General features: G+C 55.5%; 1 protein-coding gene across 1 annotated transcript; it reads left to right on the top strand.

Annotated features, from left to right (window-relative positions):
- Positions 1–228: 228 nt before the first annotated feature.
- Positions 229–8674, top strand: FSCN1 (fascin actin-bundling protein 1). The gene is made up of 5 exons (XM_065892762.1): positions 229–1060; positions 7218–7374; positions 7470–7591; positions 7839–8006; positions 8472–8674. The coding sequence occupies exons 1-5, from the start codon at positions 229–231 to the stop codon at positions 8672–8674; spliced, it is 1482 nt and encodes a 493-aa protein (XP_065748834.1).
- The last annotated feature ends 16634 nt before the right edge of the window (positions 8675–25308 follow it).

Consider the following 25308-nt stretch of genomic DNA (forward strand, 5'->3'; position numbering starts at 1 on the left):
GGGCCCCGGTGCCCCCTCCTCGGCGAGCCCCGGGGCGGGGCGGGGGCGGGACCTCGCGACGCTGACGTCACCCCGCCTATAAAGAGGCTCGGGCGCCACGGGCCGGCTTTGTAAAGCGCTGCTGAGGGTGAGCGCACGGCCGCGGCAGCTGAACAAAGGAGCAGGGCGCCGCCGCTGGGACCCGCCACCGACCTCCCGGGCCGCGCCGGCCTCCCGCCCGCCGCCACCATGACCGCCAACGGCACGGCCGAGGCCCTGCAGATCCAGTTCGGTCTCATTAACTGCAGCAACAAGTACCTGACGGCCGAGACGTTCGGGTTCAAGGTGAATGCGTCGGCCAGCAGCCTGAAGAAGAAGCAGATCTGGACGCTGGAACAGCCGCCCGACGAGGCGGGCAGCGCAGCCGTGTGCCTGCGCAGCCACCTGGGCCGCTACCTGGCGGCGGACAAGGATGGCAACGTGACCTGCGAACACGAGGTGCCCAGTGCCGACTGCCGCTTTCTCATCGTGGCGCACGACGACGGCCGCTGGTCGCTGCAGTCTGAGGCGCACCGGCGCTACTTTGGAGGCACCGAGGACCGCCTGTCGTGCTTCGCTCAGACCGTGTCGCCGGCCGAGAAGTGGAGCGTGCACATCGCCATGCACCCCCAGGTCACCATCTACAGCCTGGCCCGCAAGCGCTACGCGCACCTGAGCGCGCGGCCGGCCGACGAGATCGCAGTGGACCGCGACGTGCCCTGGGGCGTCGACTCGCTCATCACGCTGGCCTTCCAGGACCAGCGCTACAGCTTGCAGACGGCCGACCACCGCTTCCTGCGCCACGACGGGCGCCTAGTGGCGCACCCCGAGCCCGCCACCGGCTACACGCTCGAGTTCCGTTCCGGCAAGGTGGCCTTCCGCGACTGCGAAGGCCGCTACCTGGCGCCGTCGGGGCCCAGCGGCACGCTCAAGGCGGGCAAGGCCACCAAGGTGGGCAAGGACGAGCTCTTCGCCCTGGAACAGAGCTGCGCCCAGGTCGTGCTGCAGGCGGCCAACGAGAGGAACGTGTCCACGCGCCAGGGTGAGTGGGGACGCCGTCCCCCGCCTCTCTGGGCCATGCACAAAGCGAACCCCACCCCAGTCCCCGCAGCCTCCCGCCCTTTCTCGCCCGCGGCGCCGCTGCAATCCTGAGCGACGCCCGGTGCGCCCCCGCTGGGCGCGCGGACCACCCCACCCCGCCGCCGGGACCTGCGCTCCGATCCCCAGGAAGGGGCGAGGGGTGGGGCTTTGCCCATCCTTGGGGGCCGCTGCATAGCCCCCACTCCGCCTTGAGGTTGGGGCTCCTAGGCCGCGATTAGACGCCGCCCCTTGTGCCACCCTCCGAACCCTCGGCCTGATCTGGGTCCTCCCTACGCGCGCAGATCCGTCCCTCGCATCCGTGGGCCTAGCCCGTGGGGAGGGGACGCCCCTCGCCTGTTTCCTCGTGCCCCTCCCCCCGGCAGTGGGCCTTTGGTTCCAGGGCGGAGACTAGGGGTCGCAACAGGCGCGGGGCGCGCCCCCGCTCCATGAAGGCCGCCTTTCGCGGGCGGGATGGGGGTAGCCTTTGATCTCCGCAGGGTGCGCTTCCACCTCCCCTCCCTCCGGGCCTTTCTCCACCTCCGCTGGCTGCTGGGAGGGGTTGGCCTCTGCTGGAGGGGGGTGCCCAGAGTGTCTGCCCTTCCCCCCCCAGCCCCTCCTCCCGCGTCCGCCCCGCGCTCGAGGCCGCGGCCTTTGTGAGCAGGGGGGCGGGCTCGTCGACAAGGCCCTCCCTCGCCCCCTTTGTCCTGCTCCGTCTCTGCAGATGGGAAAACCAGATGCGGCCGGGCGGGGGAGGGAATCGACTTTCTGCGGGTACCCCCTGCTGAGGACCCCCCGCGCCGCCCCTAGGCCCAGTGCCCCGTCCGAAGCCGCCCCAGAAGGCGGCCTCCCTGCTCGCGCCCCAGCCCCGGGACGGCGTGGCGTGGATGGCGCCCCGCCAGGCACCCCGCCCCGCGCCCACCGCGCGTCTCCTGGCCTGTACCCTCTGCTCTGCGGGAGCCAGAGAGCGGTCTCAGCCTGAGCCCGGAGACGCCAGCCCGGCACCCTCGGGAAGCCCCCCTTACCCTCGGTTGAACCCACCCCCAAGACTCCCGCCTGGAACAACTGGCTGCAACTCGATGCGTCCTCTCCCGGGGCCTCCCGCTGGCCTGGCCATTTCCTACTGGCCTGCGCGCCAGAAGTGAACCCTCCTCTTTCCCTTCTTAGATTCTCCCCGTAGGCGGCTTCTCTTCCTTCTGGCGCCCTCGCCCCTCCTTTGGGGGAACCTGTGGGTGTCTGGCTCCCCCAGCCGGGAAGTTGGGCCCCAGCCTCTGGAGATGGCTGGATGGGAGCCCAGTCCCCCCCACCCCCTTCCTTCTGACGGCCACCCTCCTGATCCGGCTCTGCCAAGGAGGTTGCAGCCGGGTGGCAGTTTCCTACCCGAGTGTGCTGATTGAAGTGGGTGGTATTTCCTCCATCCTGCAGATGGGCAGGTTTAGGCCCAGAGAGGAGCAGCCATGTGCCCAAGATCACACAGCAAGTAAGCAGCAAGAAGAACTGGGTTTGACTCCAGAAAGAGCTCTTATCTGGACCCCCTGATGCCTCCCAGCCTCTGGGGCACAGGTCCTCCCCTTTCCAGTCTCACACAGTACGAGGTGGGGCAGGACTCCCCACCTATTCAGCAAACACTGAGCCCCTACCAAGTGAGACATGCTGAGGCCTGAGTGGTGAGCACGTGGGCATCTCCTGGATCCTTCCCTGCTGGGCCCAGTGTTCTCGTTGGGACCTGAGGAACATCCCAGAGGTGTCAAGCAAAGGTCTGGGGGTCCAGGAAGTACATGAAGGTCCCAGATTAGATGGGGGAGGTCCCTTTCTGAGGAGGACACTTGACCTGACCTGAGGATGAATAGAAGGTAGCATGTATCAGGTGTGTGGAACAGTGTTGCAGGTACAGGGAATAGCTCGTGCAAAGGCCCCGAGGCAGGAAGGAGCAGAAAGCCCAGGGTGGCTGAAGAGAAGCTTGTGAGGTTGGTAGATGGGACTGGAACAGCCGGCAGGGCCACAGGACCTAGGTTGGGTGCTCATCAATGCAGGCATGCTCCATGCTTGCTGGGCTGCATCTAGCACCTGCCCTGGGGAAGGTGTGGCAGGAACGCATGGCCCTGGCCCTAGCCCTTGGCACCAGAAAGGAGCAGAGAGATCCTGGGGGTGTTCCTGGCAGGCACTGGTGAGCCTGGGCAGGTGCCCTCTCCTTTCTAGTAAAGCTCGTTGGTGGTGTCATGGTGTGATTCAAGCTGATGGGGCAGGAGGAGACGGAAATTGCACCAGGAGAGCTGCTGGCTCATCTGTGCGTTTAAAGGGAAGGGAGATTTGGGAGCAAAGATTGGAGCTACATTGGCCTCAGATTTTGGGGTCCTCATCTCGTTCTGATGTTGGCTGACCTCGGGTCTTCTTTGTGGTGTGGAGGATGACCAGAGGACCTGGAGCCGGCATGGGCTTGGGGGGTGTGTCTGCAGAGGCCATTTTGGACAGGCCTGCGTGGCAAGGAGGCTTCAGCTGTGCTTCCGACACATGTTGGGAAACGCCAGCCAGGAAGGAGGAGCATCCTGGGTTTAGCTGGCTGGGGGAAGTGAATCATCATCCCCGTAGGCCTGCACAGGCCGGGTCTGGTGGGGGTGGGGTGCTCCCTGCTGAAGCTGCAGCCTGCTCTCTGGCCTCAGTTTCCCCATTTGTAAAGGGCTCGCCCAGGGCTGCCCTGGGCACATTCTTGTCGGCCAGACTGTATTTCTGGGAGGAGGCCATCACAGCCTACATTAGAGGCAGGATCGGCCACAGGGAGTGGGGGTCCTAAGAGCTGATGTGACAAGGCAGATGGCACATGTCTGTCCCAGGTCCTGGGAAGTGCTGTAGCTGTGACCACACAGGTGAGGACATGGCTTGGGCAGGGATGGAGGATGGCAGGGCCACTGAGTGAGCAGTACTCATGCTACTTTGGAGCCTCACCTGCCCTGGGCTCCAGCCAGACCCTGGGCAGAGCCTCACCACATTTCCCACCTGGTCTCACAGCCTCTTTGCATCTGGCCAGCTGTGCCCTGGGGACTCCATGCTCAGGAAGTGCCCAGTCCCAGCCGCTCAAAGGTGAGGCTGGCTGGCTGAGAAAGGGCTGGTCAGGCTGGGCTCTGCAGGATGTGTAAGAGTTCTCCTGATGAGGCAGGGCATTTCAGGCCCAGGGAACAGCTTGTGTAAGGACGGAGTAGGGATTTAAAGTGGTCAGGTAGTGGCAAGAGCTGACTGGGAAGAGGGGAGGTGAGGTGAGGCCACAGATGCTTCTGGGCCCCCTCCCTTAAACTGAATGGGGGTGGTGGAGAGTGCCTGATTTGAACAAGCCAGGGGAATATGTGGACTGCTAAGGCTGAGGGGGATGGGGATCATGAAGTGTGTTGGCAGGGAGGGGATGCCCCCTCCAAGCCACTGTACAGGATGGCTCAGAGGCTCGAGATGGGGAAAGCCACAATGTGGGGGGACATGCCGGGGCCCGGTGTCTCAATTGTGCTCTCTGGAGCGGGTCGGGGGGATGTGCCCATGGGCTCTGTTGAGCTCCCTCATCTCCTGCCTCCTCAGGGCTCCTGTGGGCCTGTGACTCAGGTTTTTTGTGCTGCTGTTGATGAAAAGAAAAATCCTGAAGAGAACCCTGTTCCCATAGTAACCGAGCTCTAATTAGAGACTCCAAGGCCCCACTCCAAGTGGGGCCTTTCCCATCTGGGCAGGGCCTTGGAGCCAGGAGTTACCCCACTGGAATGGGGAGGGGATACTCTTCCCACCCCTTCCTATCACGGGTGGAAGACCTGGTGTCTACTTGGCACTGGGCTGCTAAATCCTTTCCATCTCAGACCGGGCCCTTTTGGCAGGCAGAGAGGGAAACTGAGGCTGCGTGGGGGGGAGGCACTCGAGGGCGCCTGGCCCCGGCTTTGCATACCTTGCGGGCTGGCCTGGGCCTGTTTATGAAACCAGTTCCAGGACTGGACACACCCAGGCGGGACGGGGTCTGAGTGGCTGAGCAGGTGGTGGTGGTCGTGTGGCCCTGAGGAGGTACCCGCGCTGCAGAGCCTCCCTTTGTTCCTGGAAATAGCTCTGTGGAATTGCTGGGAGGACTCAAGTCCAGGGCTGTCCGCAGGAGCGCAGGGCTGGCTAAGCTCTCAGGAACCAAAGCCTCGTTGAAAAGGAGCCCCTGCGCTTGCTGTGTTTGTCCTCGGGGCAGGCTGGCGAGCCTCTGTTATGTCAGGTAGGCTGGTCAGTGCTAGAGATCTGACTGCCACTCTGGGCCCTTCCCTGCCCCCTTTGCCCCTCTTTCTGGGGAGCCCTGTCTGTCTTTTCTGCTGCTGAGGTGTGCCCGGCGGGGCTCCTCCTCGTCTGTTCTTTCCTTCCCGTCAGCCGGCCTGCCACGTGTCGGGCAGGTGGGGCCACGTGGCTGGGCAGGCTGGGCAGGCTGGGGGTGGCAGCTCTGCAGCAGCGGGTGGGGCAGGCCGGCTGGGCGGGGTCTGAGCGGGGTGGAGCCCAGCCCCACATTGTGCTCCTGGGTGTGGCCTTGAGGATGGTGGTCCTCTGGGTGGCTCGGGCACCCAGAAGGCCCGGCCCCTGCTGACCCTCGCCCCGTGCTTCACTGGGGCGTGATGGGGGATCGAGCTCACCTCTACCCCCGGGGCCTCAGTAGTCAGCAGATCCCTGACACTGTGGCTAAGGGGACCCAGGGGGCCTGGAGGGTCAAGCCCAAGCGTTGTGAGGGTCTGCTTCAGAGTGACCCGCGGAGGCCACATCCACCAGTCCACAGAGTGGAGGGAGGATTGGGGGAGAGGGCGTGGCAGGAGGCCTGAGTTTGCCCATCTCTCCTCCCGAGAGCCCTGGACCCCTAGCTTTCTCTCTGGGTGACCTTGGGCAAGGGCACCACCTCTCTGCCTCATTCTCCTTTGTGATGGGGTGGCGCTGACATGGGACACGAGACCCGGTTAGCATGGGGCTGACACCTTTCAGGCCCTCTGGGTGGTGGCTGGAGAACTAAGAATGGGTCCTGGGGGAGGGCCTGGGGGTGCTCAGACCCCAGGCTCTGCCACCCGCCAGCCTCTGCCACTCGCCAGCCTCATCTCATCTAAAAGGACACCTGCCGCCCGCCACTGATCCTGGCTTCATAAAGGCCTCAAGGCCCAACTCACCCTGCTGCTGAGGCCCTTAGGATCCATGGCGCTTGGGGATGTGAACTTGTTGGGACGAAAGATCCCACTTCAGGTTTTATCTGGAGGAGTCCATACGGATGTGCAAAACGACATGGCTGCAGCTTGTGGGAGCAAGACCCCGGAAGCCACCCCCTTCACAGACAACTTAGGGACGTGGAAACGTGTAAAGGTGTTAGGCAGATCATTTGCAAATCGAGGTCTGTAGCATGCATGCACTTGAAGGTCAAGAAAATGCATATGTGAGCGCACGGGGAAAAGGCTAGGAGTGTGTGGTCGCCCGCCGTTCACGGTGGCGTTCTGGGGGTGTGGTGGGCATGGGGGTGTGTGTGAATTTGCTTTTAAGAGTTTTCTAAATTCCCTGAAGGGAACGTGTGCTATGACTCTCTTGACACGTATACGGAAGCAGGAAGGATATCATGAGCTGCTACCATATTCCGACTCCCCCAGCTGCAAATTCTGCCACACTAGCTCCCTGTCCCTTTATTCATAGCTTCTGGTTGTACTTAATGCAAATCCCTGACATCAGGGCATTTCATCTCAAAATGTTTGTGTGTATCTCTAAAAGACAAGGCCATTTTCTTACTTAGTGACAGCGTGATTAACAATAATTAATCCATGCTCTCTAATCCTGGACCACGTTGAGAGTCTCCCAGTTGGTTCTACAATATCTTTTTTTTTTTTTTAACAATATCTTTTTGCATTTGGTTTGTCGGAAGGTATTACTTCTGTAATCAGAGAACGTGATGTGTAAATGGACCTAGCTGGCCTTGGCCCTTGACTTGTCCTGCCTGGGATCCTGGGTTCCGCCCTCTGACGTGAAGGCCGAGGGGTCTGAGCCGCACTGTGGGGTCTCAGCAGCCCCCTGCTGTGTTGGTGTGTGCGGGCAGGGCTGAGGGTCAGCCAGCACCGGGGGGGCGTGGGGGTCCCTGTACTAGCTGGAGGCTCTCCCAGCAGGTATGGACCTGTCGGCCAATCAGGACGAAGAGACCGACCAAGAGACTTTCCAGCTGGAGATCGACCGCGACACCAAAAAGTGCGCCTTCCGCACCCACTCGGGCAAGTACTGGACGCTGACGGCCACCGGGGGCGTGCAGTCCACTGCCTCCACCAAGTGAGTGCCCCGCTGCCCGCCCGCCACTGCCCGCGCTCGCCCAGGCTGGCCTTCCTGTGGGGCGGCCTTGCCTGACCCTGTCCCGCCACCCCCAGGGATGCCAGCTGCTACTTTGACATTGAGTGGCGTGATCGGAGGATCATGCTGCGCGCGTCCAATGGCAAGTTTGTGACGGCCAAGAAGAACGGCCAGCTGGCTGCCTCGGTGGAGACAGCAGGTAGCCACCTGGGGGCGTACCTCAAGCCCTTGTTCCCTGGAGGGTCTAACTGTATGCCATGGTCACTTACGAACCCCACCCGAAGCCTGCCCTGTGCTGGGCATCCTCCCAAACTGGCACCACCCTGCCTCACCCGAGGGCTGGCATGCTGTGTGACCCCAGACTCCCGCTCTCCCTCTCTGAGCCACACCCCGGGTGTCCACGCCCAACCCCATGAGGCTCACTTCTTTTCCACCTCCTGGGACAGGGGACTCGGAGCTCTTCCTCATGAAGCTGATCAACCGCCCCATCATCGTGTTCCGTGGGGAGCACGGCTTCATTGGCTGCCGCAAGGTCACAGGCACCCTGGACGCCAACCGCTCCAACTACGACGTCTTCCAGCTGGAGTTCAGAGACGGTGCCTACAACATCAAAGGCAGGTTCTCCTGTGGGCAGTGCCGGGTGGGGCCCCCTGGGCTCAGGGGGCCAATGTTGGACACGGAGAGCAAACCCCTGCCCCACTTGAGCCTGGCTTTGGGGCTCGGCTTGGCCACCCTGTGATGTGGCCTGGCCCAAGCCCCGTCTGGACACCAGAGGCTCTAGGCTGGGGGCGGGGTAGCCCCTTCCCCTCTTGTCTGTACAGGAGGGAGATGTCCGGCCCACCCCAGATAGAGCTAGAGAGGGAGACGGGATTCTGGAAAGGCTGGGCGGGGAAGGGGTCACACACGAGTTATGGGACCAAAATTCTGGTGGGAGGCGGGGGAAGGGACTCCAGTCCAGCATGGGCCCGAGGCTTGGGTGGATGTAACAGACCCCACCCCCATTCTGGAAGCCATGACTGGAGGGTGGGGAGCAGAGCCCAGGCAGGGCCTGACGGGGCCTCCCCTTGCCCCTGCTCCAGACTCCACAGGCAAGTACTGGATGGTGGGCAACGACTCCTCCGTCACCAGCAGCAGCGACAGCCCTGTGGACTTCTTCTTCGAGTTCTGTGACTACAACAAGGTGGCCATCAAGGTGGGCGGGCACTACCTGAAGGGGGACCACGCGGGGGTCCTAAAGGCCTGCGCTGACACTATCGACCCCACCACGCTGTGGGAGTACTAGGGCCCCGCCGCCGGCATCCCCCTCCCCACCCTGCCCAACCCGCCCTGCTAACTCTCTTCTCCAGGTGGGCTCTGCTGTGGGTGGCGAGCCCCTTTGCCTTTCAAACTGGAAACCCAGAGCAAATGGTGCCCTCACCTGTTGTCCCACGTGGCCTCCCCCGGGCAGGTCAGAGGCTGTGACCTGGTCCTTGGAGGGATTTCACATCCCTCTGCTCTCTCTTCTCTGCCCTGGGCGAGGCTGGAACTTCTTTCTTCTGACCTCAGACAACTCTGAGCCTTATTTCCCCGAAGAGGCCGAGGAGGAGTGGGGGGCTGGGAGGCCTTCCCGATCTCAGCTCCTGGGAGTGGCGGGGTGTGTAACTGGAATCTCCTGTCCCCTCCTGAACCTCCCCCTCCCCCATTTCCCGGGAGCCAAGCTCTTGCCCCAGGCCTGTTGGTGGCCCCCCTGGGGCGCCATCCCTGTGTTGTCAGGAGGACAGCTGGTGGACAGGACGGGGCTGGCTCCAGGCCCCTGTGAGTGGAGCAGGCTTGGTTTGGTGGCCGCCTGGGCCTGGCCACTGCACACACATCCTGCTGTGGTCCGGGGGTCCTGCTCCTGTCTCTTTTCTTTCACTCTGGCCTGACTGGAAGCAGAAAATGACCAAATCAGTAACTTTTTTTTTTTCAGTGAAATGTTATTGCTGGAGGAGCCCCAGGCAAGCCTGGTTGTAGCCATGGGTGGTCTTCAAGGGGTCTTGGTGGGGGGGTAGTCTTGAGACAGCATCTCCGGGCCTCAGTGCCCTCCGCCCACTAGTGGTGGGGTAGGTGGGGTGCCTCCCCGAATCCAGAACCTGCCTCCACCTTCCCAGGGGGCTCTCACCGGCCCCCTCCCTCCCATGTGCCTGGGCCCCAGGCCTGTGTCCCCACCTGGTGGTGCTGGGCCCTTCACCGCCTCAGCCAGGGCCCCTGGTGTGATCGGTGCTCCTCTTCTGACTGGACTCCCAGGTCTCGGCAGGATGAAGCTGGGCGTCGCCCTCAGCCGGGAGCCCCATGGAAGCCCCCTGGTCCCTGGCTCCTAGCCCCGCCCCTGCCAGTTCCCTCCCCCTCTGGTTAGTGTCCACCATGCATCTCACTCTGGGTGTCTTGGTCTTTTATTTTTTGTAAGTGTCATTTGTATAACTCTAAATGCCCATGATAGTAGCTTCAGACTGGAAAGAGCAAAATAAAGTTAACGTAAGTCTGCACCCCTGAGGTTGTGTGTGTGTGTGTGTTGGGGGTGAAGGCAGGTGGCAGGGGTGGGCCTGGGAACCCTCCTGCTGCAGGTTTCCGAGTTAGAGGTCAGGCCCACACAAACCAGCAGAGCGGACTTCGTCTTGCCTTGGCACGTGTGCCTTGACGAGCTTGGAGGTACGGTGCCTGGGTGCCCCCTTTCCATACTGCAAGGGGCCTTGTGTGCATCCATCCACACGCCAACACAGCAGGCTTGGGCCCCTTGGGACCTGGATGTGCTGTCTGGGCGCCCTTGGAGGACAGGCCCGGGTAGAGGTGGGCACAGGCCCTGGGAGAAGTCAGCTGGATGAGCTAAGCTTGGAGTCCAGGGAGGATGCCTTCATGAGAACAGGACCCCTAGGCCCAGCTTGGGGGAGGAGGGGAGGCACTTCTCTTATTTGGCAGATAAGAAGCTGAGGAAGTTTCCAACCTCGAGGGGGGACCTGGGTCCTGAGCCCACCCTGTGGTCGTGGCCCCTGGCAGACCTCCAGGTGGTCAGCCCTGCAGGGACTCCAGAGAGGCAGACGCTGGGTTGGGCCCTTCTCTGCAGTATCATGTTACCCAGAGCATACCTGTTCCCATCTTACAGAGGAGGAGACTGAGGTTCAGAGTAGCGAGGCAGAGCTTTGAGGGTGGAACGGGGTGCCCCGTGGGTGTCCAGTAAGTGGGCGGTGATTGAAGATGGACTTGGGCGTGTGGCCATCTTGCGGGGGCAGCGGGACCAGAGGGGCCTGAGCTGTCAGCAGGAGCGCTGATTGGCTGCTGATGACGAAACTGGGATGCCTGCGCTGTGATTGGTGGTCCCTGGGGGCGGGAGTCTCGAGATTGACAAGCACAGATGGCGGCTACAAAGGGACGTCGGGCTCTCAGCGGGGTCCTGGCGGCCAACCCTCCACCACTGTTAAAGCCAGGCTGGAAGCCAGAAAAGTCTCAGTGACGTGGAAGGGAACAGATGAGTCCTCCGGAGCCAAGCTCCTCCAGACTGTAGGGATGGGGATGCCCTGGAAGGGGCTCAGGGAGGGGTCCCCAGTTGGGCAGTTGAGCGAGGTTGAGCGAGGTGGTTCCCTGCGGTGCCCGGGGTGGGCGCCTGACCAGGAGCAGGAATGACCTGTCCTGGAATGATGCAGGCACCCCTCCCCGCATCCTCCCAGCCAGGCCCAGGCACTGATTCTGAATTCCACGCGTTCTGCAGAAATGGGCGCAGAGCAAGTGCCTGCGCGTTACAGGGGCTTCTTCCCCCGCCCCACACACACCCCGCGAATGAGGCGAAAAGGCTGGTGGGGGAGGTGATCACACCTAGGGAGCAGGGGGGCCTAACCCAATACTAGGGACAGGAAAGGCAACCAGGGCAAGGGAACCGCACAAGCAAAGGTCAGGTGGGAGGAACCTTGGGGCGGGGCCTGGTTGGGTCCCGGATGAAGAGTGGATTTGAGTGAGGCCATTGTCTCTAGGCCCACGTGGAGGCGACAGGCGTTACCGGAAGGCGGCAGACACTCCCGGGGGCGCAAATGGAGCACCGTGGGGACCACCAGATTCACTCCTGCGCACGCACCGGGACTCCCCATGTCCTGGTCGAAAGGTGCCCCCCGTCAGAATTGGCTCTGGGGCCCCCAGGGCGCAGATTCCAGAGCAAAGGATGCGGTTCTTCCTCAGCGATTCCCAGTTCACAAGGGTCACTGTGATCCTGCATACACGCACACGGGCTTGTGTACAGGCATGGGTGAGTGCACACAGGAACACGTGCAGGCATGTACAGGAGCCCAGTGCACACACAACACGCATGCACACAGAGACATACGTGGACGCAGGCACAGGCACACGGACCAGCCCACAGGAACAAAGGGCTTACGGTTTGCTCACCAGCCTGCATTGACTCAGCCCACAGGCTTCCAACCACTGTGCCTGGGGACTCCGTTCCCCTCGGTTTTCCCAGACCCTGACTGCAGCTCCTCTCACCTCCAGCTGGGTCAGGGGCCAGTGGGCCCCACAGTTCTGAGGCTGCGTTCCCCCCAAGCCTGCCATGGAGGGCCAGCAAGAGTCCAGGCTCCCATTGCTCAGATGGGGACATCAAGGCCTAGAGAAATGCCCAGTGAGTCTGGGCAGCTGCAGCCAGTGCTCCAAGCTACTCGTTGGGGTTAATTGTGAGCCTAAAAGATCATGTCAGAAGGAAAAACATTCAATTAAACTTGTAAGGAAGAAAAAAGGAAGGAGAGGCAGACCTTCTTCCCTTCCGTGGCTCTTTTCCCTGTTAGGGGCAGGACTGCCGGAGGCTGGGCAGATGGGGGCAGCTGCAGTCCCCAGGATGTGGCCTGGCCAGAGTAAACTGGGATCTCCACAGGTTGGTCCTTTAGGTCTGTCTTGGGGTGGGACCCCAAGCCCTGCTGGGGGCTCCAGCCCCAGTAGGACACAGGTGGTCCCCCCTGGTGGGGGGAAGCCTCAACTTCCCAGGTGCATCTCCATAGGACACTTCAAGCCCCCTGCCCTCCCCAGCTCAGGCTCCTCCCCTGTTCATTTCTGGGGAGACCTCAGTGGAGGATATCCCAGACCTGGCTGGGCCCTGCTTCCTCCAGGGCCTCTGTCAGAATTGAGAAGTATGAGGGGTGACCTCCAGTGACCTTGGGGCTAATATCTCACACTGAAGTGTAAGGTAGGTGAGGCTACAAAGGGACCCCCGCCACTCTGGACTTCCTGGGGACCCTCTGGCCTCAGTTTCCCTCATTTGAGCGACGGACAGCTGGTTCCCTGGGCCTCAAGACTGTCAGATGGGGGAGGGGCTCTGAGACCTCTGGGGCAGCGAAACAAGAAGGGAACAGATGGGGTCTCCCCAGGCAGAAGGAGGCCTGGGAAGGGTGGGCTGGAGCTGAGCATTTGGCCTGAAGCCCCAGCCCTTTAGTGGGGCCCCTGAACTTAACCAGGAGGAGGCTGATTCTCCATGAGGAGATGGGGGGAAGAGAAATTGCTCTCCTCTCCCCGCCCCCTTCCCCCAGTCCAGGCCTGACCCCCAGAAGGGGAAGGGAAACCCACCTTCCAGGAACCTGGAACTGGGCAAGCTGTTCTGAAAGGTTTACTATTACTATCATTATTGTTACTTTAAGAATTAAGAGAGGGACTTCCCTGGTGGCACAGTGCTTAAGAATCTGCCTGCCAATGCAGGGGACACGGGTTCAAGCCCTAGTCCGGGAAGATCCCACATGCCGCAGAGCAACTAAGCCAGTGTGCCACAACTACTGAGCCTGCACTCTAGAGCCCACGAGCCACAACTACTGAAGCCCTCGCGCCTAGAGCCTGTGCTCTGCAACAAGAGAAGCCACCACAATGGGAAGCCCGCGCACTGCAACGAAGAGTAGTCCACACTCACCGCAACTAGAGAAAGCCTGCGCACAGCAAAGAAAACCCAATGCAGTCAAAGAAAATAAATCAGGGCTTCCCTGGTGGCGCAGTGGTTGAGAGTCCGCCTGCCGATGCAGGGGACATGGGTTCATGCCCCGGTCCGAGAAGATCCCACATGCCGCGGAGCTGCTTGGCCCGTGAGCCATGGCCAATGAGCTGGCACGTCCGGAGCCTGCGCTCTGCAACGGGAGAGGCCACAACAGTGAGAGGCCCACGTACCGCAAAAAAATAAATAAATTTATTAAAAAAAAAAAAAAGAATTAAGAGAATAGGGACTTCCCTGGTGGTCCAGCAGTTAAGACTCCTTACTCCCAATGCAGGGGCCGGGTTGGATCCCTGGTCAGGGAACTAGATCCTGCATGCCACAACTAAAGATTCCGTGTGCGGCAACTAAGACCCGGCGCAGCCAAATAAATAAATAAATATTTAAAAAAAAGAATTAAGAGAATAAATACCTAGAGTATAAAGTCAAAGGGTGCCCCAGCCCCAGTCCTCCCCCCAGAGGTAACACTGAAGTTACTTATACTCTTCCAGAAAATCTTTTTTTTCTTTTTTTGCGGTACGCGGGCCTCTCACTGTTGTGTCCTCTCCTGCTGCAGAGCACAGGCTCCGGACGTGCAGGCTCAGCGGCCATGGCTCACGGGCCCAGCTGCTCTGCGGCATGTGGGATCTTCCCGGACCGGGGCACGAACCTGTGTCCCCTGCATCGGCAGGCAGGACTCTCAACCACTGTGCCACCAGGGCAGCCCCCAGAAAATCTTATTTTTTATTTAAGGAATATAGCCCTTACTATGTGCCAGGTACAAAGCCCTTTATTACCTCACTTAGTCCTTATGATGGGCTGAATTGTGTCCCCACCAAATTCATATGATGAGATCCTAACTCCCAGTACCTCAGAATGTGACTGTTTGTGGAGATCAGGTATTTAAAGAGGTGATTAAAATTAAATGAGGTCATTGGGGTGGGCCCTACTCCAATATGACTGGTATCCTTATAAGAGGAGGGGATTAGGGACTTCCCTGGTGGCGCAGGGGTTAAGAATCCGCCCGCCAATGCAGGGGACACCGGTTCGAGCCCTGGTCTGGGAAGATCCTACATGCCGCGGAGCATCTAAGCCTGTGCGCCGCAACAACTGAGCCTGAGCTCTAGAGCCCGTGTGCCACAACTACTGAGCCTGTGCCCGTGCTCCACAACAAGAGAAGCCACCGCCACGAGAAGGCTGCGCACCGCAAGGAAGAGTAGCACCCACTGGCCGCAACGAGAGAAAAGTCTGCGTGCAGCAACGAAGACCCAACGCAGCCAAAAAAAAAAAAAAAAAAAAGAGGAGGGGATTAGAACACAGACAGGCACCGAGGAATGACCATGTGAGGACAGGGGGAGAAAACAGCTGTCTGCAAGCCAAGGAGAGAGGCCCAAGAGACATCAACTCTGCTGATACCTTGATCTCAGACTTCTGGCTTCCAGAACTGTGAGCTAATATATGTTTTTGTTTAAGCCGCCCAGCCTGTGGTACTTTGTAACGGTGGCCCCAGGAAATTAATACAGACCTTGTAACAGCCCCGCATGGTAGGTACTGTTGTTGTTCCACTTACTGGTGCAGAAATTGAGGCACAGAGAGGTTAAGTGACTTGCTCAAGGTCACACACCCAGTTCGTGGTGCAACTGGAATTTTTATATAGAAACCTAACAGGTGGAAATGCAAATCAAAGTCAAAATGAGATACCACCTCACACCTATCAGAATGGCTATTCTCCAAATGACAAAAAATAACAAGTGTTGGAGAGGAATTTTAGGGAAAAGGGAAGCCTCATGCACTGTTGGTGAGAATGTAAATTGGTGCAACCACTATGGAAAACAGTATGGAGGGTCCTCAAAAAACTAAAAATAGAACTACCATATGATCCAGCAATCCCACTCCTGGGTATTTACCCGAAGATCACTAAATCAAGGGGCTTCCCTGATGGTGCAGTGGTTGGGAATCAGCCTGCCAGTGCAGGGGTCACAGGTTCGAGCCCTGGTCCGGGAAGATTCCCACATGCCGTGGAACAACTGGGCCCGTGAGCCACAGCTACTGAGCCCACGTGCCACAACTACTGAAGCCCGCATGCCTAGAGCCTGTGCTCCGCACCAAGAGAGGACACTGCAATGAGAGGCCAGCACACCACAGCGAAGAGTAGCCCCCGCTCGTCACAACTAGAGAAAGCCCGCGTGCAGCAACAAAGACCCAACGCAACCAAAAATAAATAAATAAATTTATTTTTAAAAAACCCACTAATTCGAAAAGATACAGCTACCTCAGTGTTCATAGCAGCATTATTTATAATAGTCAAGATATAAAGACAGGGCTTCCCTGGTGGCGCAGTGGTCGAGAGTCCGCCTGCCGATGCAGGGGACACGGGTTCGTGCCCCGGTCCGGGAAGGTCCCACATGCCGCGGAGCGGCTGGGCCCGTGAGCCATGGCCACTGAGCCTGCGTGTCCGGAGCCTGTGCTCCGCAACGGGAGAGGCCACGACAGTGAGAGGCCCCGCGTACCACACACACAAAAAAATAATAAGATATAAAGACAACCTAAGTGCCCATCAATAGATGAATGGATAAAAATGGATAAAGAAGAGGTGATACACACACACACACACACACACACACACACAATGGAATACTGCTCAGCCATAAAAAAGAATGAAATCTTGCCATTTGCGACAATGAGGCTGGGCCTAGAGGTATTATGCTAAGTGAAATAAGTCAAAGACGAATACCATACGATTTCACTTATATGTGGAATCTAAAAAACAAAACAAATGAGCAAACATAACAAAACAAACAGACTCAGACACAGGGAACAAACAGGTGGTTGCCAGAAGGGAGGGATTGGGGGGATGAGTGAAATAGGTGAAGGGGATTTAGAGGTACAAGCTTCCAGTTACAAAATAAGTATCACCAGAATGAAATGTACAGCATAGGGAATATAGTCAATAATATTGTAATAACTTTGTATGGTGACAGATGGTAACCAGACTTGTGGTGATCATTTTGTAACGTATATAGTACATTAGTGTAATGTATACTATGTATATGTATAATCTAATGTACACTATGTTGTACACCTGAAACCAACACAACGTTGTAAGTCAATTATGCTTCAATAAAAAAATCAACAAACATAACAGGACTTCCCTGGAGATCCAGTGGTTAAGACTCCGCGCTTCCACGTCAGGGGACGCGGGTTTGATCCCTGGTTGGGGAAGATCCCACATGCCGCACAGCATGGCCAAAAAAAAAAAAAAATCAACAAACATGACAAGTATGTACCGGCACACAGGCACTCAAAGTCATCAGTTCTCCCAGAAACAGATGGATATAAGCGTTCAGGCCAAGTGACTACTTTGGAGGTGACCCGGGGACAGGGAGAGGAGGGGAGAAGGCAGGCAATGGCAGGGCAGCACCGTGGGCACCGGGCCCTGAACCCCTCTGGGTGGTTCAGGAGATCAGGACAACACACTGCAGAGCCTTCCCTGAGGAGCAGAGACGCAGGCCTGTCACCACCAAACCTCTCCATCATGGTGGGCTGCTTTCCAGAGCGCCAAGCTGTACTCTGGACTTCCCCAGTGTGGACAGGACGGATGCGTGCCTGCAGCTGGGGGACTGCTGGGCAGGGGGCAGAGGGTGGCGTGGGGGTTCGAAGGCAGCACCTCTGCTGCAGAGGGGGAGCTGAGGGGATATGTGAGGGGCACCGACAGGGCTGCTACGGCCTATGTTGTCATGCACTTATTATCATGACCCCCGTTGTATTTATTTTATTCCAATTAACTAATTAAATAACTTTTAATTGTGGTAAAATACACTAGCACAAAAGCTGCCATCTTAACCATTTCTAATGGTTCAGCGATGTTAGGAATATCCACATTGTTGTGCCATCATCTAATTGCCACCATAATCTCCAGAACTCTCAATTTGTAAAACTGACACTCTGTCCCCTCCCCCAGCCCCTGGCACCCACCCTTATACTGTCTGCCTCTATGAATGTGATACTGTAGGGACCTCATCCAAGTGGAATCATACAGTATTTGTCCTTTTGTGAGTGGCTTATTTCACTCAACATAATGGCCTCAAAGTTCATCCATGCTGTAGCAGGTGCCAGCATCTCCTTCCTTTTTAAGGCTGAATACTATTCCATCGTATTGGTATGCCCCATCTGTCAGTGGACATTTTGGTTGCTTCCATCTATTGGCTATTGTGAATAATGCTGCTATGAACATAGGTGTACAAGACCCTGCTTTCAATTCTTTTTTTTCTCTTTGGCTGCACGGCATGGCATGTGAGATCTTAGTTCCCTGACCAGGGATTGAACCCATGCCCCCTGCAGAGGAAGTGTGGATTCTTAACCACTGGACTACCAGGGAAGTCCCCCTGTTTTTGTTTTTTTTTTTTTAATTTTTAAATTATTTATTTATTTATGTTTGGCTGCATTGGGTCCTCGTTGCTGCTTGCGGTCTTTCTCTAGTTGCAGAGAGCGGGGGCTACTCCTCGTTGTGGTACGCAGGCTTCTCATTGCAGTGGCTTCTCTTGTTGCGGAGCATGGGCTCTAGTTGCGTGGGCTCTAGTAGTTGTGGCCCACGGGCTTAGTTGCTCCGCGGCATGTGGGATCCTCCCAGACCAGGGATCAAACCCGTGTCCCCTGCGTTGGCAGGCGGACTCCTAACCACTGCGCCACCAGGGAAGCCCTGCTTTCAATTCTTTTGGGCATAGACCCAGAAGTGGAATTGCTGGTTCATGTGGCCATTCTAATTTTAATGTTTTGAGGAACTGCCATAATGTTTTCCATAGCAGCTGCACCATTTTACATTCCCAGCAATGGTGCACGAGGGTTTTATTTTATTTTTTGACACACGCAGCATCGTATGCGTCCACTGCTCCATCCGTTCACTTGTCACCTAACACATGCCGGTTTTCCTTATCTGCCCAGACAGACCTCACTCTGTCTTCTCACGCTCAGCCCTGTGACATCCTGTCTTATCTACCTCGTCCCCTGCTCATGGACGTTCACATCCTTTCTCATCTGCCATGACTGGCACAAACATGGCTGAATGGAACAACGGTGGGTAGGAGCCTTTTTACAAGTCTCTGGGGTAAATTCCCGGAAGGATTAAAATTCTTGGGTCACTTGACATTTTGATAGATATAGTCTGATGGCCTCCCCAAAAGACGCTCCCCCCGGCCCCTGCCCAGCTGTGGGTGTTTCTTTACACTTTTCCCAACGTGGATGGAATCACTCTTGAAGCTTCTTGCCAAGCTGAGAGGTGAGAACCCGGGTCCTACGTGTGTTGGTGTGTGCCATCAGCACTGTGCTTGGGTTAGTCTGCTAACTGGGAACACAGGGTGTCTGGCCTGGGGGCTCCTGCCTGCTGGGCTTCCTCCTTTCCCAAAGCACCACTGGCAGATTTGAGGGGTGTAAATAAAAACCTCGTACATCTCCCAGGGCTCCAGATAAAGTCTAATCAAAGAGCTGGTAACCGGGACTTCCCTGGTGGCGCAGTGGTTAAGAATCCACCTGCCAATGCAGGGGACACGGGTTCGAGCCCTGGTCTGGGAAGATCCCACATGCCTCCGAGCAACTAAGCCCATGCGCCACAACTACTGGGCCTGCACTCTAGAGCCTGCAAGCCACAACTACTGAGCCCATGTGCCACAACTACTGAAGCCTGCATGCCTAGAGCCAGTGCCCTGCAAAAAGAGTAGTCACTGAATAAGAAGCCAGTGCACCACAACTAAGAGTAGCCCCCGTTCGCTGCAACTAGAGAAAGCCCGTGTGCAGCAACAAAGACCCAATACAGCCAAAAATAAAAATAAAATAAATAAATTTATTTAAAAAAAAAGAAAAAAAGAAAAAGAGCTGGTAATCAAGGAGGCCCTGGGTCCCTGCAGCTCCAGATGTGCTCAAAGGGGCTCCAAGGTGGCTGATGGTCAGCCAGCCCCCTCACTCACCTGGGCCAAGGTCCTCCCCACAGAGGCTGTCCTCTTTGAGGGTGTAGGCTGTGCCCTGTCTGGCACACCCTTCCCCTTCTGTTTATTTTTTTCACTTTTTTTTTTTTGTGTTTCTTTGTTTTGGATAGTTTCTATTGCTGTCTTCAAGTTCAGTAACCTTTTTTTTTTTTTTTTTCTTTTTTCCCCTGTAGTATCTAATCTGTTATTAATTCCACACAGGGTATTTTTTTTAAATATAAAACATTGTATAGTTTCATCTTTAGAAGTTTAATTTGGGTGGGTTTCCCCCCACCCCCTTTTTTTTTTTATCATGCTCATGTCTTCTTTTGCCTTCTTGAGGGACTCGATTTACATCTATCTATAATAGCTGTTTTAATATCCTTGTCTACTAACTGTATCTTCTTGTTTCTAGTGATTGATTTTCTTCCAACCTTAATATGGGTTGTATTTTCCTGCTTCATTGCCTGCCTTGTAATTTTTGATCGGATGACAGATACTTAGATTTTCATGTTGTTGTACGCTGGATTTCTTTCCTTTTAAAAAATATCTTAATTGATTAATTAATTAATTTTTGGCTGTGTTGGGTCTTAGTTGTGGCAGTCAGGCTTCTCTCTAGTTGTGGCATGTGGGCTACCTAGTTGTGGCATGCAGGCTCTCTAGTTGTGACATGGGCTTAGTGGCCCTGTGGCATGTGGGATCTTAGTTCCCTGACCAGGGGTCGAACCCGTTCCCTGACCAGGGGTCGAACCCACGTCCCCTGCGTTGGAAGGTGGATTCTTAACCGCTGTACCACCAGGGAGGTCCGAATTTCTTTTCTTTGTGTTTCTTTTAATGTCTGTTAGCTTCATATGTTTTTGCTCTGGGTTGACGTTAAAGTACTTGGAACAGCTTGATCGTTTGGAGGCTTGTTTTTAAGTTTGGGGCCAAAGCAGCCCTTCAGCCTTTCATGCCCACTATGGCGGCGACACCTTTCTGAGAATTCTAGCCCTGATCCATGCACTTAGATTCTTTGCTCTGCTGTGGGGAACATGAACTATTCCCAGTGCTGTGTGGCCTCTGTGGGTCGTTTAGTCTGCTTCTTTCTGCTGGTTACTTCCTGGCCTGACACCGGGTCCTCACATGCATTAACTCGTCAGTTGTCAGCTGAAGACAGAGGAGGCCCCTCTGCAGACCCCTAGAGCAGCTCTCCCCTCTTTTCTGCTCTTTTGCTCCGCGGATTCTCGGTCTCACCAAATTCTCAACTCTCCTCAACTCTGGGAGTCCACTGGTCTCCGCCAGGGCTTCCTGTTCCTGTGCTGCAGCCTGGACAACTCTCCAGAAAGGCGGCTGGGAAATTGTAGAGGTCACCTCATTTGTTTCTCTTGTCTCAGGGGTCATTGACTTTGCTCCTGTTGTCCACTGTCTGAAGACTATTGTTTCATATATTTTGTCTGATTTTTTAGTTATTTAAGGGGGAAGGGTAAATCCAGTCATCCTTGTTACTCCACATGGCCAGAAGTGGTATCTCTCCCCTCCCTCCCTCCCCCTTCCTCTTTCTTCTCCTTCTCTTTTTTTAAAATAACAGCTTTATTGTGTGATAATTCACACACCATAAATTTATCACCTCAAAATGAAAGACTGTAGGGACTTCCCTGGCGGTCCAGTGGTTAAGACTCTTCGCTCCAAATGCAGAGGGCACGCACTCTTTAGCTGTCACCCCCTATCCCTCCATGGCCCCCTTCAACCCTAAGCAACCACTAATCTACTTTTTGTCTGTATAGTTTGCTGATTCATATAAATGAGATCACACAACCTGCAGCCTTTTGTGTTTGGCTTCTTTCACTTAGCATGTTGTCAAGATTCATCCACATTGTCGAAGGTGTCAGGACTTCTTTCTTGTATGGCCAAATGATATCCCATTGTATGGAGAGACCCCATTTTGTTTATCCATTCATCAGATGATGGACATTTGGATTGTTTCCACTTTTTGGCTATTTATGAATAATGCTAAATTATCATTGTATGAAACACATTCTAGGGAAACATCTCTGTAGATTTATAACCCCAGCTCTTGATATCTGCACCATCAGGACACCTGTAAAATCCCAGCCCATTAGAGCAGGGAGGGCTTTTCAGGCTACCCAGCCAACCCCTCCACTTCACAGATGGGGGAATTGATGCTCCAGCTGGCAGGTGACTTGCCCACCATACCAGTAGTGGAAGGAACACTCACCCACATTTTCTGATCCTAAAAACAATGAAGGTAACATTTGTGTGGCTCCTGTGGGTCGGGTTGCATCTTCACATACACTATCTCATTTGATGCCCTACATCCCCCTTCTGAGGTGGGTCTTTTTATCCTCATTTCACAGATTTCTTCTTCCAACAGTTATTGCCTGAGCACCCCAGACCCTGAACTGGTGCTGGAGATGTTGAGCTGGGCAGAATGGTGCTCCTGGGATTTCAGGGAGGCAGGCACTGTGGAAAATATTCCAAAGGTAGGGAATCAATCAAAGATGGTTAGTGCCTCATGAGGATAGAGGTCAGGGGACTGGGCTGTGTCTCAGAGGCAGGAAATGGCAGAGCTGGGTAGGAACGCCCGCCTTTAAGGTCGCTCTAGGCTTCCTTTTTGGCCTTACTCCCCATCAGAAGGGAGAGAAAGGGTATGTCTGTGGGGGAGGTGTCAGCTTCCCCGAGGTCTGAGGCTGTGAGCAGGCTTGGCCCCCAGGGTGCCTGGGACAGGGGCAGCCGGGCCTCCAGCAGGTCGCCGAGATGTGCCTCGGCCTGCACAGTGCCCTTCCCTTGAGCTATGGGCATGTCTCCGTCTTACAGAGACATTGACCCTTATAACTCATGCGTTTCAGCATGCGAGGTGAAGCTGCCTTTGAAGACTGGGCAAGGACGCCTGGTGGAGGTGATTCAGAGCCCTAACTCTGGGCTGTGCTCATTTTATAATCATAGCTTCGCTTTTGTTCCAATTTGGTTTCTCTGTTTGTTTTTATATCATATGTATTTTTGGTAAGTGGCATTAAACGCGATAGAAATGAGTAAAGAGGGGGAGGGGGAAAGAGAGAGAGACAGAGAGGACCAGACTTGGGGCCAACAGAGAAAGGAGGGACAGAGCCATTTAAGAAGGCTGCGGCCACAGTCCCCCACAGGCGCCTCTTCCAGCCGTGAGAGGCGAGCCGCGCACAGGGGGCCACAGGGCTTGGTTTGGGGCACGCTGGGCGCTGCGCGAGGTGGTTTGTGTGCGCTGGCCCCGGGGTGCCCTTGACAGCCCCCGCGCGTCGTGCTGGGGGGAAGCTCGGGCCGCTAGGGGCGAGGGGCCCTGGGAGGCCATCTACGGGGCTGCAGTCTCAGACAAACCGCAGCAGGGCTCAAAGCTGCCCGCGGCGGTTTCTAGCCATTGCGCTCTCTTGCTCGGGGTGGTTTCCTGCTGCCGAGGCCGCGGAGGAGCGGGTGGAGCAGCGGCGGGGCGAAGGGGGCCGCTGGCTCCGGGGCGGGAGAAGCTCGGTTGGGCCCTGGTGGGGGCTTGGAGGGGAGGGTAGGGTAGCCGGGTCTGCTATCCGACGCCCAGTAACCAGAGGGCCGGAGAGAGGGCTCGGCGGGGCAGGAGGCTACTCCCCCTGTCGCCGCACCCAACCTACTGACAAGCCCTAGGCGATGAAGAGGAGCCAGGTTGGGGTCTTTCCCCACCCTCTTGGCTGGAGGCACCCCCTCCAGGCCACCTCCCTAGCCCATGGGAGCCTCCTGCTGCGTCTTCTGTTCCCGCGGTCTGGTGTTTTAGTGGCATGTTTTTTGTCACCACTGCTGCGGAGCCTGACAGCCCAAGCCCACCCAGTTGAGTGGCGCCTTCCTGAGGCCCAGCCTAAGCCTGTACCATTTAGTGGTGCGTGCACAGGTGCCCACTGTGTGCAGGGCGTGGGGCATGTTCTCAGTGCCGCAAGGATTTTATTTTTTATACAGCAGGTTATTAGTCATCAATTTTTTTTTTTTTTTTTTTTTTTTTTTTTTTTGCGGTACGCGGGCCTCTCACTGTTGTGGCCTCTCCCGTTGCGGAGCACAGGCTCCGGACACGCAGGCTCAGCGGCCATGGCTCAAGGGCCCAGTCGCTCCGCGGCATGTGGGATCCTCCCGGACCGGGGCACGAACCCCTGTCCCCTGCATCAGCAGGCGGACTCTCAACCACTGCGCCACCAGGGAAGCCCCTAGTCATCAATTTTATACACATCAGTGTACACATGTCAATCCCAATCGCCCAATTCATCACACCACCACCTCCACACACACACACACACACACACACCCCGGCCCGGCTTTACCCCCTTGGTGACCATATGTTTGTTCTCTACATCTGTGTCTTAATTTCTGCCCTGCAAACCGGTTCATCTGTACCATTTTCTAGGTTCCACATATATGCGTTAATATACGATATTTGTTTTTCTCTTTCTGATTTACTTCACTCTGTATGACAGTCTCTAGATCCACCCACGTCTCAACAAATGCCACGAGGGTTTTAACTGGCACCTTCTAAGGCAAAGCCAAGCCAAGCCAGTGATCAGTCCTTGCCAAAAATGTGCTGATGAAGGGAGAGGAACTGGTTCTCCAACATAATCCTGACTAAGAGGGATGACACAGATGGGGATTTAGATGTGACCATTTCCCACCAGGGGTCATGGGAACAAAGGGCCAGCAGGCTGGGGAGGGTTGGCTGTGCACCAGCCTTCAGGAAAGAGATTTTAATAAGCCCAGAGAGAATGCTAACAGAGCCTGCAGCAAGAAGTTATAAAACAAGGAGCTAATTAAAAATCATGTTTCAGAAGCACTTGCTCATACGTACCTTGTTACTGCTCAAGACAGACTGAAAATCTGCACATCTGGCTTACTGGTTTTGTGAAATACACCATATATATCACAGAAAAAAAATACACTGGAAGGAAACACATCAAAATATTAGTAGTAGTTACCTTTGGGTAACAAAGCACTTCTTCTTTATACTTTTCTGTGTTTTCAATTTTTTTTTCTATTTAAAAACATTTACAATTGGCAAATATATTTAAAAAAGACACTTTTTTAAGGGTGGAAAAAATAAAAGTTTAGACATTACAATGACAAATGCTCCTGACCTAAAAGCAGTTTTACCTAAAGGAAGAGGTGACAATAGAAGTGATGTCTCCATGAGGTCAGATTACAGAGGGCATGACTTAGGACAGCAGGGTGGACCATGGTCACAAAGATGTGCCAATGAGGGGCGAGAGCACAGCCAAAGGCTCTCACCTGTGGTGGGCTGACACAGCTTTGCAGGAGAGGAATCTGGCAATGCTACTGAAATATACCTGGAGAAAAGGGAGCCCTCCTACATTGTTAGCAGGAATGTAAATTGGTGCAGCTACTGTGGAAAACAGTATGGAGGTTCCTTAAAAAACTTAAAATAGAGTTACCATATGATCCAGCAATCGCAGTCCTGGGGTTATATCTAGAAAAGGCAAAAACTCTAATTTGAAAAGATACATGCACCCCAACATTCTTAGCAGCATCATTTACAATAGCCAAGACATGGAAGCAACCTGAGTGTCCATCGACAGATGAATGGATAAGGAGGATGTGGTACATATATACAATGGATACTACTCAGTCATAAAAAAGAATGAAATAATGCCACTTGCAGCAACATGGATGGACCTAGAGATTATCATACGAAGTGAAGTAAGTCAGACAGAAGGACAATCATATGATATCACTTATATGTGGAATCTAAAAAATAGTACAAATGAACTTATTTATGAAACAGAAACAGACTCACAGACACAGAAAACAAACTTATGGTTACCAAAGGGGAAGGCGGTGGGGTTATAAACTGGGAGTATGGGATTAACAGATGCATGCTACCATATATAAAATAGATAAACAAGAAGGATTTACTGTATAGCACAGGTAACTATGTTCAATAGCTTGTAAAAAAAGTATAACGGAAAAAATGTTTAAAAATCTAGATATATATATGTATAACCAGATCACTTTGCTGTACACCTGAAA

This window comes from Phocoena phocoena, chromosome 15, assembly GCF_963924675.1.
Source record: "Phocoena phocoena chromosome 15, mPhoPho1.1, whole genome shotgun sequence".
Taxonomy (NCBI): Eukaryota; Metazoa; Chordata; class Mammalia; order Artiodactyla; family Phocoenidae; genus Phocoena; species Phocoena phocoena.

Excerpts from the sequence above, each read along its gene's own strand:
- FSCN1 (XM_065892762.1), top strand. The coding sequence starts at position 229 with ATGACCGCCAACGGCACGGCCGAGGCCCTGCAGATCCAGTTCGGTCTC. Across the intron at positions 1,061-7,217 it reads GAACGTGTCCACGCGCCAGG|GTATGGACCTGTCGGCCAAT; the intron begins GTGAGTGGGGAC and ends CTCTCCCAGCAG. Across the intron at positions 7,375-7,469 it reads CAGTCCACTGCCTCCACCAA|GGATGCCAGCTGCTACTTTG; the intron begins GTGAGTGCCCCG and ends CGCCACCCCCAG.